The sequence below is a fragment of the Malaclemys terrapin genome, chromosome 8 (assembly GCF_027887155.1).
Source record: "Malaclemys terrapin pileata isolate rMalTer1 chromosome 8, rMalTer1.hap1, whole genome shotgun sequence".
Classification (NCBI taxonomy): Eukaryota; Metazoa; Chordata; order Testudines; family Emydidae; genus Malaclemys; species Malaclemys terrapin.
Window position 1 is genome coordinate 4,713,212 of NC_071512.1, and position 14,386 is coordinate 4,727,597.

Sequence of the window (14,386 nt, forward strand, 5' to 3'; positions counted from 1 at the left end):
CCCCCCACACACACACTCTCTCTGCTCTCTACTTTCACAAGGCCATTCTATTCTGTATATGGTCTTATACTGCGCTCATCACCAGAGTGTCTGAATAGCCTTGGGTCATTTGTTCTGTGGCCAGGAGCGGAGTTACATGCCAGTGCTGTTTCACGTATCATGAGCTGGCAATAACTAATCTGGCAGTATTGCTCTGGGGGGCCAATGCACTTGTGGCCTCACTCTATCTCCCCCACCCCCCCTCCCCGCCCTATGGCTGAGCAGAGTTTTTAGATATGTATATAGGAGAGAGGCCAGAGCTCCATTCTCAGCCTGGGGAGACAGTTGCCACAGATGCTATCAAGGAAAGTGCATTGATGCTGAAAGTAGCATTGTTTTCTATTGAGCTCCCTTTCCCAGCCTCTGGCTGTGGATTTGAGCCCCATATTTACCAGGACTTACATTGGTCCTGGGGTGTTTTATCCCCCACAGTCAGCCAGAGAGAGACAGGCTCTTTGGTGGATGTTGTAAATTCTCTGAGATGTGCTACTGGTTCAATGATGTAGATTTTATAAGCTCATGATTAAAAGGAAGTTTCTGCACTAACTGACTGAACACTATTTTTGTTCCGATGCCACTGTTCCAAAACCACCCAACGCTGACCCAGAATCTGGCTTAGTACCATGAAGCTGACCGAGTAGTTCCTACAGCAATAAGAGAAATGCAAGAAGACAGTCAGAATTGGATGTGTCTGTCTTCACTTCCCTCTTCGACTGCTGCCACTGGTCAGGTTTCGCTACTCCTGTTCACAGGGGATGGGATTTCAGCAAGTAGTCTGCAGGTTTAGTGCTTTTCTCCACAGGCAGTCCCATTGAAATCAAAGGGGTGGCAGAATCAATCTCTGTAGAGAAGCAGGATTAGTTGAACTCAGGCTGCTAGTACCAGCGTAATTGTGTGGGATCATTTAAATCCAGGATGTCAAGTGGGAAATAAGCAGTGATAGCAAACGAGCTATTTAGAAACTATCCCCGAATTTTTGCAAAATGCCAGCCTCACTGATAAAGCCTTGTCATAACATACAGCTAAGGGTAGCATAAAATCCCTCCTTTACCTGTAAAGAGTTAAGAAGCTCAAATAACCTGGTTGGCACCTGACCAAAAGGACCAATGAGGGAAGAAGATACTTTCAAATCTGTGGGGGAAGGTTGTTGTTTTTCTCTCTTCGTTGTTCTCCCGGGTCAGCGAGGAGCCAGGGCAGGGAAAATACATCTCCTAAAGCTATACCTGAATTAAGCATCTAGGATTTCAAATTGTAAGTAATAGGAAGGAAATGCGTTAGGTTATCTTTTATTTTAGCTTGTGAATTTTCCCTAGGCTAAGAGGGAGGTTTATTCCTGTTTTTTTTTTTGTAACTTTAAAGCTTTGCCTAGAGGGGAATCCTCTGTGTTTTGAATCTGGTTGCCCTGTAAAATTACCTTCCATCCTGATTTTACAGAGGTGCTTCTTTTACTTTTTCTTTATAATAAAGTTCTGCTTTTAAGAACCTGATTGGTTTTTAGTGCCCTAAAAACCCAAGGGGCTGGTCTATGCTCACCTTGTTAGCCTATTTGGTTGGTATATTATTCTCAAGCCTCCCTGGGAAAGGGGGTGAAGGGGCTTGGGGGGATACTTTGGGGAACAGGAACTCCAAGTGGTTCTTTTCCTTGAATCTTTGTCTAATTCACCTGGGGGTGGCAGCGATACCGTTCCAAGGACAAGGAAGAATTTGTGCCTTGAGGAAGTTTTTAACCAAAGCTGGTAGAGATAAACATAGGGGGTCTTTCATGTGGGTCCCCACACCTGTACCCTGGAGTTCAGAGTGGGGAGGGAATCCTGACAAGGCTACAGATTGAGAAATAGAGAAAATGATAAACGAGCAGAGTGAATTAAGGAGAATGACAGGTTTCAGAGTAGCAGCCGTGTTAGTCTGTATCCGTAAAAAGCACAGGAGTACTTGTGGCACCTTAGAGACTAACAAATTAAGGAGAATGGGTTTTGATGAGGCAGCAGCTTTTCAAACGCATACAGCGTTCTCGTCAGAAACACCCCAAACAGCTCCAGTTCTCTAAGGAATAAGATGGCCGGACTGTCAGGCTAGACATTCAACAGGAATGCAACTACAGTAACAAATAGCCAAGGCTAGAATAGCCTCATTCTTGCTCATACAAGTAGTCAATCTAATTTACCAAAGAAAACAGCTATAGAGTCAATGCAAGTGCTTACTCAAAGGCGTTGTCTCACTGCACTGTTTTCACATGAATAGAGATCCTATTACTCAGCCTGGCTGGTGCCTGAACTTGATGAGAGCTGGAAGTTAGGTGAGAGCTCCTGGTGCTTGTTCTTTGAGGAGGTGAGAGGCTTTCTAGACTAGATAAGGATCGGATAAGAGGGAGGCAATGAAGCGTGAAGTGGGGAAAAATGTAATTATTTTCTTTCATTCAATGAGATTCTGTTACACCTGGACTTAGAAAACAGCCTTCCACCAGCTGCTGTGCTAATGTAAAAAAAAAATCTATTTTGTACTGGATGGAATTATGGATATTTCTTCCCAGCGCTTGCCCGGCCATATCCCCGCTTGTTAATTTGTTTGATTATTAAGATACAAATGTGGATAATCAGAAAAATGTTTTACGTGCCTGGGGAACGCAGTCGATTTCCAGCTGGCTTGCAAAGGAAGAAACAAAGCTCTGCTATCAGCAAGCGGTGGCAGCAGGATTGCCAACCAGGCAACCAAAACCTCAAGTGGGTGAGGAGCTGGGCTGGCCTGAGTGGCTCAGATAAACAATGAAATGGCATGGCTCCGAACTAAAGAGAGAGGATCAACCAGCAGATGTGGGGCATAGTGAATCTGAAATCTTTCTGAAAGGTGCCCGAGGGCTAAATAAACCAGCTTGTCTACACAACATGGCAGTGTCTTGAGCTTGGCGGTAGTGTTGTCCATGGAAGGATGGACTCAAGAGTGAACAACTGCACCCTGTTTGTGGATGTGACTCAAAACAGTCTCTCAGCTCTTATCTACATGGGAAAAGTTTTTGTTTGGAATAAATTTAGGGTTTTTTTGGCGGGGGAAGGGGGAGGAGAGAGAGAAAACTACCTTGAATCCTCACACTGAAAGTTCCTTTTTTGAACTATCTGGCATCTTACTCTGCGTTAATTAATCCCCGTTGGAAATGTTAATAGACTCCTTTAATCAACACATCCATGCTCCATCTTCTCCTGGCAGAGGCTCAGTGCAACAGATTGTAACAAGGGGCACCTGTCATTTGGGAGCTGGCCAGCTGTTTGTACACATCTCCCATGGCACTGCTTCAAGTCAACAATCACAATCTCCCAGAAGGAAAGGTGGGTAGTTGTGTGCATGTTAATAGCCAAACTAGACATTCCACCTGGCTGAAATGTCTCCAAACTAACGTTATAGGTGATATTTTACTCTCACTAGGGATAAGTACGTTGGCTGCGTGACTACCTTCTCCTCCTGCTTTGCTTGGTCTTCAATGCTCTGTTAAGTTCAGCACATATGAAAGTAATGAGTGTCACGCTGAGCAGAGCCAAGCATACTTCAACCCTGGGAGCAAACCAACAAGGAAGTGTTTCAGCCAACTGTACTGCTACAGTCTGGCCTAGATAGAGAGGCAGTCTCTGACAGTCAGCTTGCAGGCCTTTTACGGGCTCATGTTGACGGTTTAAACAGCAGTGACTGATATTCTGCACTGGCTGAAGCTTCTGAGAGGACCTCAAGTGTAACCCCAAGTTGAACAGTTTTAGAGTCCAGCCTGGAGCTGGCAAAGGCATGGACCACCAAGATGAGGTCACCAGCAGAAAGGAAAAGTCGCGATCTCTACGTCAGAATGCCTGTTAAGCCACTGCTGTCACCTGAGAATTGCAACGCACGGGGATGGATCCCATGGGATGCTGAGATTGCAGACTGAGTGCCCAGGCCCTCTTCTTTCAGCTGAGAAATTTTAGGTGCACCTCTGGAACCCACCAACTCCATGCCATAAATGCTCACAGCAGATCACTAGATTTCCCTATAGCCTTCTTTGCCTCTTCTACAGACTCAAGTTGTGCTTAACAACACTCCAAGCTCCCTAGGCCCTGGTCTTGTGCCATAGCAGATGGGCTTTTTTTATATTTCATCTCTAAACTGTCCTGGTAGTTGTAAGAGATGCTCCAGGTCAATGCAAAGCACAGTTAATTACATGATAGCGATGCATTCTTTATGATGCCTCCGAGAGTGATTCCTGCTGAGCGGTAAGTGTTTGAGGGAGTTTGCCTGAAGGGAGAACAGTTCAATTCCAGAGGCATATTTGGTGTAGCTGGGCTTGATCGTTAGGAGACTAAACTTTGCAAATTAGAGCTGAGCTCTGAAGGGGCAGCCCAGCCAGCCAGCTGGGGGAATCTTCTCAGCATAAAGGCAATGCTCCTGAAGTTAAAGGCCGGCTGAATGCCTCTACTCTGCCCACCCCATGTAGGGACATGCTGGAGATGGATTGGACTAGAATGCAATGTGGTCTGGCTATAGGGTATTCTGCTGCCTGCAGAATCCAGGAGGCACAAGGACACGCCCAAGCTCCCCCATCTTCACTGCCTGTACTCTGAATTGGGGCCCCAACTTGCAATGAATTATTTACTTGCTGAACTGAATCCTGTGTGTGTGAATTCAAGGGCAGCAGTGTGGGGGCAAAGAAACCTAACATGTTTTAAGACGGAGCTTGATGAATTTATAGAGGGGATGGTATGATGAGATTGACCACAATGGCTCATGGCCCATCCGCGACTGCCATTAGCAAATATCTCCAATGGCTGGAGTTGTGACCTTCAACGGGAGGGCTCCGAGTCACTACAGAGAATTCTTTCCCAGGTGTCTGGCTCTTGGGTCTTGCCCACATGCTCAGGGTCTAACTGATCGCCATATCTGGAGTCAGGAAGGAATTTTCTCCTAGGTCAGATTGGCAGAGTCCCTGGTGTTTTTTGCCTTCCTCTGCATTGTGGGGCATGGGTCATTTGCTGGTTTGAACTGGATTAAATGGTGGATTCTCTGTAACTTGAAGTCTTTAAATCAAGCTTTGAGGATGTCAGTAACGCAGCCAGAGGTTATGGGTCTATGACAGGAGTTGGTGGGTGAGGTGCTGTGGCCTGCGTTGTGCAGGAGGCCAGACTAGATGATCATGATGGTCCCTTCTGGCCTTAAAGTCTATGAGTCTATGAATTTCCCCCAACCAATTTTACTCATTCAAAATGGCAAAGGTCATTCCCACTTCCCGGGGGTGCTGCAAGGCTGAATTCATTAATTCTTGTAAAGTGCTTTGCAGTTCCACAGCCCCTCAGGATCTCAAAGTATTGTCACTGTTCTTTCATCGTATCAATATTGTTGGAAATGAGGGCGTTGCTTGGAAGAGGAAAAGCAGGGAGGAGCATATCCAGGCAATGTTTAGAACTAATACTTTAACATTATTGGCTACTTCGGTCGTTAGGTATTTAGCTAGTTAGAACTTGGAGTGAAAGATCGCTGCAGGGGCAGACATTAGAGGGTGTCGTATATGAAAGGGAACTAACTGTCCACTTTAAGATATTCATCTGTCTGTTGTAGTGTCCCATGTGTCAAGTACACAGCCTTCCTGGAGTAGCTGTTGGCCTGATGATTGCATATGTGAGAGCAAATATGATATAAGTAGGAGAGAGAGATTCCTGTCTTGGGACCCTGTTCCTGCTTCCTCTGAAGTCAATGGCTCAGTTCCCATTGTGCTCAGCATGGCAGGCTCGAACACTCAATGTCCATATGGTGGGCGTTTTCCAACCAACATAGCAGCCGTGTCCTGCCTACCATGGGTCAGAAGTTCTTGAATGAGTCAGTGTTAGGCAGGCAGACAGGTTACTGCGCACCTGGGCTGGGTCCCTTGTGTTTCCTGGGATCCTGGGATGCCAGAGGAGGATGGTGGAACCAGTTTTTCTGCTCTGGCAGTGGAACTGGGGAGGAGACGGTACAAAATGACAAGACAGGAACTGCAGAGCTACTGCTACCAACTAGAAACTTGGGAGGCCGCTTGCCTTTTCCCCTGCCAGGTAAGGCCACTTTCTTCTCCTCCTTGGTGTCTTTCTGGGGATTTACAGCCTGGCTGTGTTACATGGGGACTCTGAGCAGTGGGGAAATGCGGGGAGTGATCTAGTAACAGGTCTCGCTCTGTTTGATTTCAGGTACTGAGACACAGACAGTTTTGCTTTGAATCCTGTTCTGCAGTACTCCCGGAGGGGGGAAATTGCAATTCAGAAAGCAGTCCACCTGGACAAGGCTATTAGCAGGGGTGGCTGTTATCATTTGTAAATTCTTCGTGCCCACAGGAAATAGCGAAATACAGATTAGCATATTTGCATAGGCTTTATGAATATGCAGCTTTGTTTTATTTGGTCTATAGGGCATTCCGGTTTGACCTTTTACTTTGGTTCATTCAGCCTCAAGGGAAAACTGCAGTTTGCCAATTACATGCTTATTGTCGCTGTCTGCTCACCCACTGTATAACCCAATAGTCTGGCGAGGTGACTGCAGCCTTTTAAAAAATGATTTTGCAGAAAGTGGGGGGAGCACGAGAATGAGCTCAGGCTAGAACCGGCCAAACCGGACCTGGCTTTGGAAATGGGTTAGAATGTCTATAGCTTTCATCTCCGCCTCCACCCACACAGTCAAATGCACGGCAATCGAGCATGAAAGCAAACCGGCCCGGCGAAGTGCATGACACTGAGATCGGATCACGTTCACCAGGGTGAGGGGGGTATGCCCCGCTCCTGGAGATCTAGCAGGACTGACCTTTCCCAAGCGAGTGGAGACTTGTGAGGTGCGATATGGGTGACTCCCTGGTGTACATGCTCAGCGCGGCAACTTTGGGCCTTTCCTGTTTGATCACCAAGAACGGTTTCCATTCTCTGTGGATACAATATGTGGCTGTACGGGAGGTGTGAGAAAGAGAGGACTCCGTGACTGGCTCAGTCTGCTCGCTGCACCCACTTCCCAGGTGACTGATATGACAGTAACTCACTCCAAGTGACGCTGTCATGCTGTACCCCTTGGGGACCTCCAAACAACTAGTCTCACCCTTCACACTCAGAGACTCATTGATTTTAAGGCCAGAGGGGACTGTTGTGATTACCTAGTCTGACATCCTGCATAACACAGACTAGAGAACCTCCCCCGAGTGCTAATTCCTGCATTAAGTCCATGCCTTCTGGCTGGACTGGAGCAGATCTTTTCAAAGACCATCCAGACGTGATTTAAAGACTTTCAGTGATGGAGAATCGGCCACAGCCCTAGGTGAGTTGTTCCACTAGTTAATTTACCCTCATTGTTGAAACAGGAATGGTCTCATTAAGGCTGTATGCAGAGGGTTTCCATTAGCCCAGGAAAATAACCGTTCTGGAAGGTGTTAAAACATTCAGGGCTCATCCTTAACCTGCAGGTTAAAGGAAAGCAGAAAGGTGAGTGTTGGGGACCCAGGAACAGTCGTTTTAATGCTGCAAAACTCAGATCAATACTGAAAATCACACAGTACTGTAACTTCTCTCTCTAACCCTATCCTGGTCTGGGGATGTCTCTTTTCTAGGTGTTCTGAATCGACGTGCGAGAGCCAGGTAGCTGCTACAGAATGTCTTCCATCTTAAAGAGTGAGTGGCTTTGCATCCGGGCAGGGAAACCACAGCAGAATTGAGTCATGAGCACGATGTGGGATAAAGGGGTGTTGTGGAAGCGAACTCTCTCTCTCCATCCTACCTGCTTCAGGCCCAGAGTCCCATCAGTCCTCACACTCACACAGTGCTAGTCATTCGTCACATTGCTAACTGCACGTAACCCTATGCTGTAGTCACCGAAGGGAGCAGCTAGGTGGCTATCTGAAATCTCATTTGGGAAGACCCACTGCCAGTTCCTCTTTTCATCCCCCCACAAGCTCTTCCCTTGTCCTTCTCCCGGAAATATCCCACTCTCTTCCCTGTTGCCCAGGCTTGGAACATTTCACATACATCTCTACTCTCATGTTGGTCTTCCCAACCCTCTTGCCACAGAGGGCAAGCGGAACCGTCTTGCTCCTCTGAGGGCTTGCGTACTGCAGAGGGGATCGTGTTCTGGTGCAAATGGAGGTGTTGCGGAAGGAAGCTCACGTGCTAGGCACTGGCCTCTGCGGTGAATGGCTACAAGACTCAGTTCTCTGCCTGCCCTTTCCCTCCTTTGAGAATACGCTAGAAGGGTGTGCACAGAGAAGGGGCATGTGTGAGGTTGTTGGGATGGTGGCGGGCAGGGCTTACTTGCAGTTTGTCTTATGGTCCTAAAAGATCATGCTTCCCGGTTTCAGACAGCTACCGCAGGGGTCAGGAAGGGATTTTTTTTAACCCCTTAGTGTATTCTGGAAGAGGGCTTTTTTTTTTTTTTAATCATCTTCTTCTGAAGCAGCAGGGCCGGGCATGGCTGGGACATTGGTGGGGTGGGCCAAGGCTCTAAGGTGGTCCCAGGCATTCTGTCTCTCAGGAGCTTGGCTGGCTGGTTCTTGCTCACATGCCCAGGGTCTAACTGATCGCCATGTATGGGGTCAGGAAGGAATTTCCCCTCAGGTCAGATTGTCAGTGACCTTGGAGGGTTTTCACCTTCCTCTCCAGCATGCGGGTGTGGGTCACTTGCCAGGGTTATCTGGGTTTATCTCACGTAATCATTTCCTTGCCATTGCAGGGGCCTTGAGCACTGGTTGGCCTCAGTCCCTCCTGTTCTCTACCTGTGGCATGCCATAGCCTCGTCTCCTGCTCGCTGCCATTCTATGGCCTCATTCTGGTTGTTGGGTTTAGTGGGAGGGTGCTGGGTCATGTTGGTGGCCTGTGCTGTACTGATCAACTCAATGATGTTCTTAAACACAATCCCGCCTCATGGTAATGAGGCCCATGTCCCCTCTTGGCCTTTACTGGGCTGGAGTCACGTGGAAGCCAGGCACCCTGCTGTCAGTGGTGCAGGATTGGGGGTCCCTAGCGCGTCTCATCCTTTCATCCCTTTCTACCTCGTGCTTCGATGTGTAACACTTGACACGCAGGCTGAACTCCCTCTAGAGCCGGTGGGGAGTGCCAACTTAACTGTCCACTCATTCTCCTCCTCAGTGTTCGGAAGAGAAGACAAGAAGGATCAGGGCAAAGAGAAGGAGAAAGACAAGAAGGAAGAGAAGGAGAAAGACAAGAAAGACGGAGACAAGAAAGACAAGAAAAAGAAGAAGAAAGAAAAAAAGGTGAGGAACTAGTGGAGAATTCCCATGTTCCGTGTGTTGTCTGGGCATTTTGGATTCCCCATCGCTGCGGCGTGACTAAAGCTGCCATTTCAGTACCTCAGAGCCATTAAGGAATAACAAATTCCAACCTCTTTGACTCAATTTCGGAAAGTTTTCCTCCCCCAGCATCCCCTCCAGTGCAAGCTGCGCGTGCCATTGTGGGTTGGGTTCGTGCGTGACGAAGGTTCCGCCAGCTCAGGCTGCTTGCACGTCCCTGGTGCTCATTGGGCAATCGGATGTGGTGCTAGTCCCGGGTGCAATTCTATGAGCAGACTTTGGGCCTTAGGTGCTCTGAATCTCTGCGTGTTTGATTTCCCACCTCCTAGGATGGTGGCACTGTGTGTGTTACAGCTAGTACTGAGCATGAAAACCATTTCTCGGGGAGGGGAGAGTCAGGCAGGCTGTCTGATCATTGCCCCATCTCCTCCCTCACCGGGAACAGAGGAAGTGAGAATTAACATTGTCCTATGCTGTAAAAGCAACAAAACAAAATGCAAGTGATCTCTCTTCCTCCACCCAATCTGCCAGCAGGAGATGAGCCAGGATACCTCCAGATAGACATTGACCCTGGCTGGGAAGCTTTGTTCCCAGTGCAATGGTGCTATCACCATTGTAGTCATGAACCCTTTCTTCTGTGCCCCTTAGGGAGAGGGAGATGAAGATGACAGCAGCAGCAGCAGCAGCTCCGACAGTGATTCTGAAGAGGTAACCGGGAACTGATCAATGCCTAGCAGATCTACTGGGCGGGGTTGTTTTTCCTTTGCTTTAGATTAGAACATCCTTGTCCAGCCTGGGTCTCCTTCTGAGAGATCAGCCTCTGCTGGCCCCTGCCAGTCTGGGGAAGGAGTAACAAAATCACATGGGTGCACCGCAAGAAAGCCCTGCTGCTACCATGTTAGTGCTACAGCCGGAGTTTGCAGGTGGTTCTGGGGACTTTTCTTCTTCCCTTTCCTGGAGGTGGGGTGTGCATGGGGTGGCCACTAAAGGGCATGAGAAGAGTTCAGAGTGGGGTGACTTTGAAAATACCCCCATGGATAAGTCAGATCTGCTACAGGAGCTGCTGAGAACCAGCTCCAAGCGCAAGCCCCATTCTGCCTCTGGTACCCAGTGTGAATGCTCACAACACATCCGCAATCTTGGAATCTTGTGAGCCGCTGGAAAAGAGGCTCCGCCCCTGAGGTTTTCTGACTGGCTGCCAGATCGGAGATCCACTTCCCCCACAATGCACCAGACACTCTTGGGAATTGTGTCATGTTTTTGCTCTTAGAAGCCCTGGGGAATGGCATCCCCTGTTATAAAGGATGCCTGAATGACAGCTACCCGTGCCGTGTAAACAGCTATCCACTGTCTCAGAAGCCCATCCAACCTCCCAGGAAACCTTGTGGTCTGGGTAACGTAGCCATCAAAAGATGACGTGCCACAATCATTCTTCCCATCATAACTCCAGTGGGCTCACATCTGCCATTGGACTCATCCATGCCACTCTCATCGAAGTTGTGTGTCTGTATTAGGGTAAAATTTGACTAGTGGGTGATGCAAGCCCATTGGTTCTAGCCGAGGATGACTGTAGTTCGGTGTTTATCCATGCAGATCCCGTGAGAATGAGCAAGAGAGAGGGACGAGGAAATACACATCAGCTGCCTAGGCTCTCACACGCCCTCTTGTTTCTCTTTAACTTATGCCCTAGGGTCACCATGGCGACAAGAAGGAAAAAGAGAAGGATAAAGAATAACTTCTGAGGAGCCAATGGAGGCCACATTTGTGTTTCCTGCCTTCGCCCAGGTGCTGGGTAGTGTGAAGGAGAAGGGGATCAATCGGGAAAAACTGCACTTGGTGCTGAGGATGTTTCATCCAAATAAAGTTGTTTTAGTATTAAAAAGACAGACTCTGTTTATTGACCAGTCAAGCTTCCCCCTCCCCACCACCATCTGCACGGAGCTGTCACTTCCCTCCTTTTACTAATAATTAGCTTGTAACATTTTCAAAGCTCTGTACTAATAGTGGAGCAAATTTAATGCGGGCCATTGGAATGGGCACTGGACTGGGAGCCAGGTGATCTGTGTTCTGGCTCTGACTTACTGTGTGACCTTGGTCATGTCACCTCACATCCCGATGCCTCTGGTTCCCCTCCCACCCTTTGTCTGCTTGTTAGCTCTTCAGGGCTGGGATTGTCTATTGCTATGTGCACGTACAGCACCTAGCACAATGGGGCCCTGATCTCAGCCAGGGCCTCTACCATAATACAAATAATAATGGCGTAAGCTCCATCAGAGCCAAGGGAGGTATCACCAATTACACCAAGACTGAATTTAGCCCATGGATTTCTGCAGCGCAGACCTTCCCTGGGTTCCTATGCAGATGGCGTGACTGCGCACTGTCCCTGAAAGGTTATGGGACGGGTGAATATTATTATCCCCAATTTATATAGCTGGGTGCTCGCCAGAGACCATGGAAGGATCCAGGGATTCACCCACCACCTGCCGCTCAGTGCTGTGCTTAGACCACGGGATTAGGCTGCCTTTGATTTTTGCATGTGTTCTCTTTCCTCCTGTTCAGTTACTGGTTCCTCCTCCTTCCGGCACTCACACGGCTCCTAAGGAAACAGCCAGCAGGCGCAGCTCTCTGGAAATCCAGACATCATGGGCTGTGATGGATCTGTCAGTCAGAGACGCCCAAGCACAAGCCAGATATTTCAAAAGGGCTCAGAACATTCAAGGTTACCAGGCTGTTAACCAAATCTGCTTTGAAATTGGCTCTTTTCTGTTAAAGTGAAAAATGGGTCAATTGTGAATATTTTGCTCTTTGAAAACTTAACTGTGGGCTCAGCACCGAGGTGATTATCCAGATTATAGGGCAGTCTTCAGCCCAAGGTGACACACACAGCTGACAGCTAACCCGCCCCGCTCCTGACAGCATTTGATTTATTTATGGCAGTCCAGCCATAGTCATATAACCACCACCCAAGGTGAGGGAGCTGCCATTAAAAATGAGGCATCACCTCCATCTACTGGTGAAGTGGGTTTCTTGCAGCTAATCTAAATGTTCCATAACCATTACCCCAGGGCTGTTCCCTGGCACGCCACATGGTTGCTCCGTCTCTGAGAGACCATAAAAAAACATGAAAGAGGCCGAGCAGGCCGCCGGCACTTGTTGAGTTTTTTCTCTGTGCTCTAATTGGTTACATTTTGATAGTGCATCTCCATGAAGTTAGTACATTATATATGTATGAAGTTAGTACATTATATAAATACTGTCTAATTAATAGGCGGTATGATCTTACCTAACACACCACAGCCCGTTTCAAAGGGGGAGCCCTGGCACAGATCTCTGCTGGCTTTGCAATTTGGCAGCTGGCACGTTTAAAGACCACCAGCGGCAGGAGCAAGTTTGTTCAGCCGGAGCAGCTTGAGTTAGGCCTTGCCCCCTCCAACCTGTCTATATTAAGGCCCTGATACTACAAAGTCTTATGCACCTGCTTAACTGACACTGCACTGACTACAGGCTTGTCTACCTGGGGAAATCGACCGGAAAGCTATTGTGGAATAAACTGTTCCACAAGAGTTATTGCGGAATAAGAGTCCACATGGAGAGCTAACCCCGAATAGCCACTGCACTTTGACTTCACAACCTACCTTCCTTCCTTGTGTCAATAAGCCCTTACTTTAGGGCTGGCCACAGCCCCTTAGAGGTGATGGGCACCCAGGAGCAGCTGGGGTGTCAAATGTGCCAGAGCCCCTCCTTCCCCCTCTTCCATTCCCAGTACAGCCCTCTGCTGAGGGGATTCAGTGTAGCACCATTGCTGTGCCGGGGGCGGGGGGAGATATTCTCCATGAGGAGCCTTTCTAGTGTTGTAAAGAGGCCTTAGAGTAAGAGAACTAGGCCTAGGTTTTAATACTGATTGCAGTTTTTAGACTGTAAAGTCTTAGGAGAAACGATCATATTTTTGTCATGCATTTGTACAGCTGCTAGCACCATGGGGTCCTGGTGTCCATAGGCACGACTGCAATGCAAATAAATCGTACGAATCATCGTGAATTGAAGAAACACCATCTTTACAAAACAAAGCAAGCGCTCTCCAAATGTGGACTATCCGTTTGCTTGTTTTACGATGAAAAGTATATTTTACATTTACTTTGCTCAGCAAAGGGGGAAAAAAGAATGTGTTGCTAAAGTGGATTTCAGACAAACAAGTGTTTAAAAGCCAGGATCACTGGGGTTTTATTTAAACCAAAGAACACAGCTTCAAATATTGTCTCCATATAACTTATACAGCAGGATCTGAAATAGTCACCACAAACAGCAGGAAATAAGTTACAAAATACTGCACTAATTATAGACTTTGGTGAAAAAAAAACACAATCTTATAGAATGGGGATGCGGGGGGGGGGGGGAGCTGAATTGCTTTCTCAATGCACTGCAAGTAGTTGTGGTGTACTAAGCAAACACCAAGTCTAAACGTTGTGCTTTAGTTATATTTAGGTTTGGATGGAGTCGATTTCTAATTGGTAAACGTCAATTTCACCATACACACACAAATGGATGGAAAAATATTTCCACTGCTAATAATCAAAACAAAGGGAGAGGCAAAATAAGTGAAATGCTGCTTGAGAATGCAGCGTTCCATTGAAGGCTACTTACTGTGTATATTTTGACATGTGACGCTGACAATTTGTGGTTTACTGGTTATAAAACTTTAACTTTCTGACCTGCAGCAGCTACTGTCATTAAATGATTATTGTCTGCCCCCCCTTGTCTGATCCTTCCATAATTCTGCACAACTATGAACATGTAAAGCGATAAAACCAAAAACAAATGCTGAAAAATAAACGGATGTTAGGTGTCAATATTATTACGAAAACGACCGCCTTCTGCCAAGCCTAGGTCTGTTTATTCAGATTAACACGGAGCCCTCGATAGAAAAGACTGTTACGCAACATTCTCTGCTTCCACTTCAGCCTTCGCTTCTAAAGTGCAGGACGCGTGGCAGAGGTCTGGCCTAAAGCCAAATATTGGATACATCAGAGCATTTTTACGCTCAGCTGAGGCCTTACTCAAGGTCAGTGGGCTTCTGCGGGGATACTT

General features: G+C 47.5%; 1 protein-coding gene across 6 annotated transcripts; it reads left to right on the forward strand.

Moving 5' to 3' along the window:
• Window positions 1-1,191: 1,191 nt before the first annotated feature.
• On the forward strand, window positions 1,192-11,177 carry LOC128842052 (protein FAM133-like). Of its 6 annotated transcripts, none has more exons than XM_054037718.1 (5): window positions 1,192-1,290; window positions 7,610-7,670; window positions 9,141-9,265; window positions 9,950-10,009; window positions 10,992-11,177. In XM_054037718.1, exons 2-5 carry the CDS (start codon window positions 7,652-7,654, stop codon window positions 11,034-11,036), a joined length of 249 nt encoding a protein of 82 aa, XP_053893693.1. In that variant the 5' UTR covers window positions 1,192-1,290; window positions 7,610-7,651; the 3' UTR covers window positions 11,037-11,177. The 6 variants fall into 6 exon arrangements, with proteins under 6 accessions (XP_053893693.1, XP_053893694.1, XP_053893696.1 ...); XM_054037719.1 differs by lacking the exon at window positions 1,192-1,290 and adding an exon at window positions 2,292-2,367; XM_054037721.1 differs by lacking the exon at window positions 1,192-1,290 and adding an exon at window positions 2,302-2,335.
• The last annotated feature ends 3,209 nt before the right edge of the window (window positions 11,178-14,386 follow it).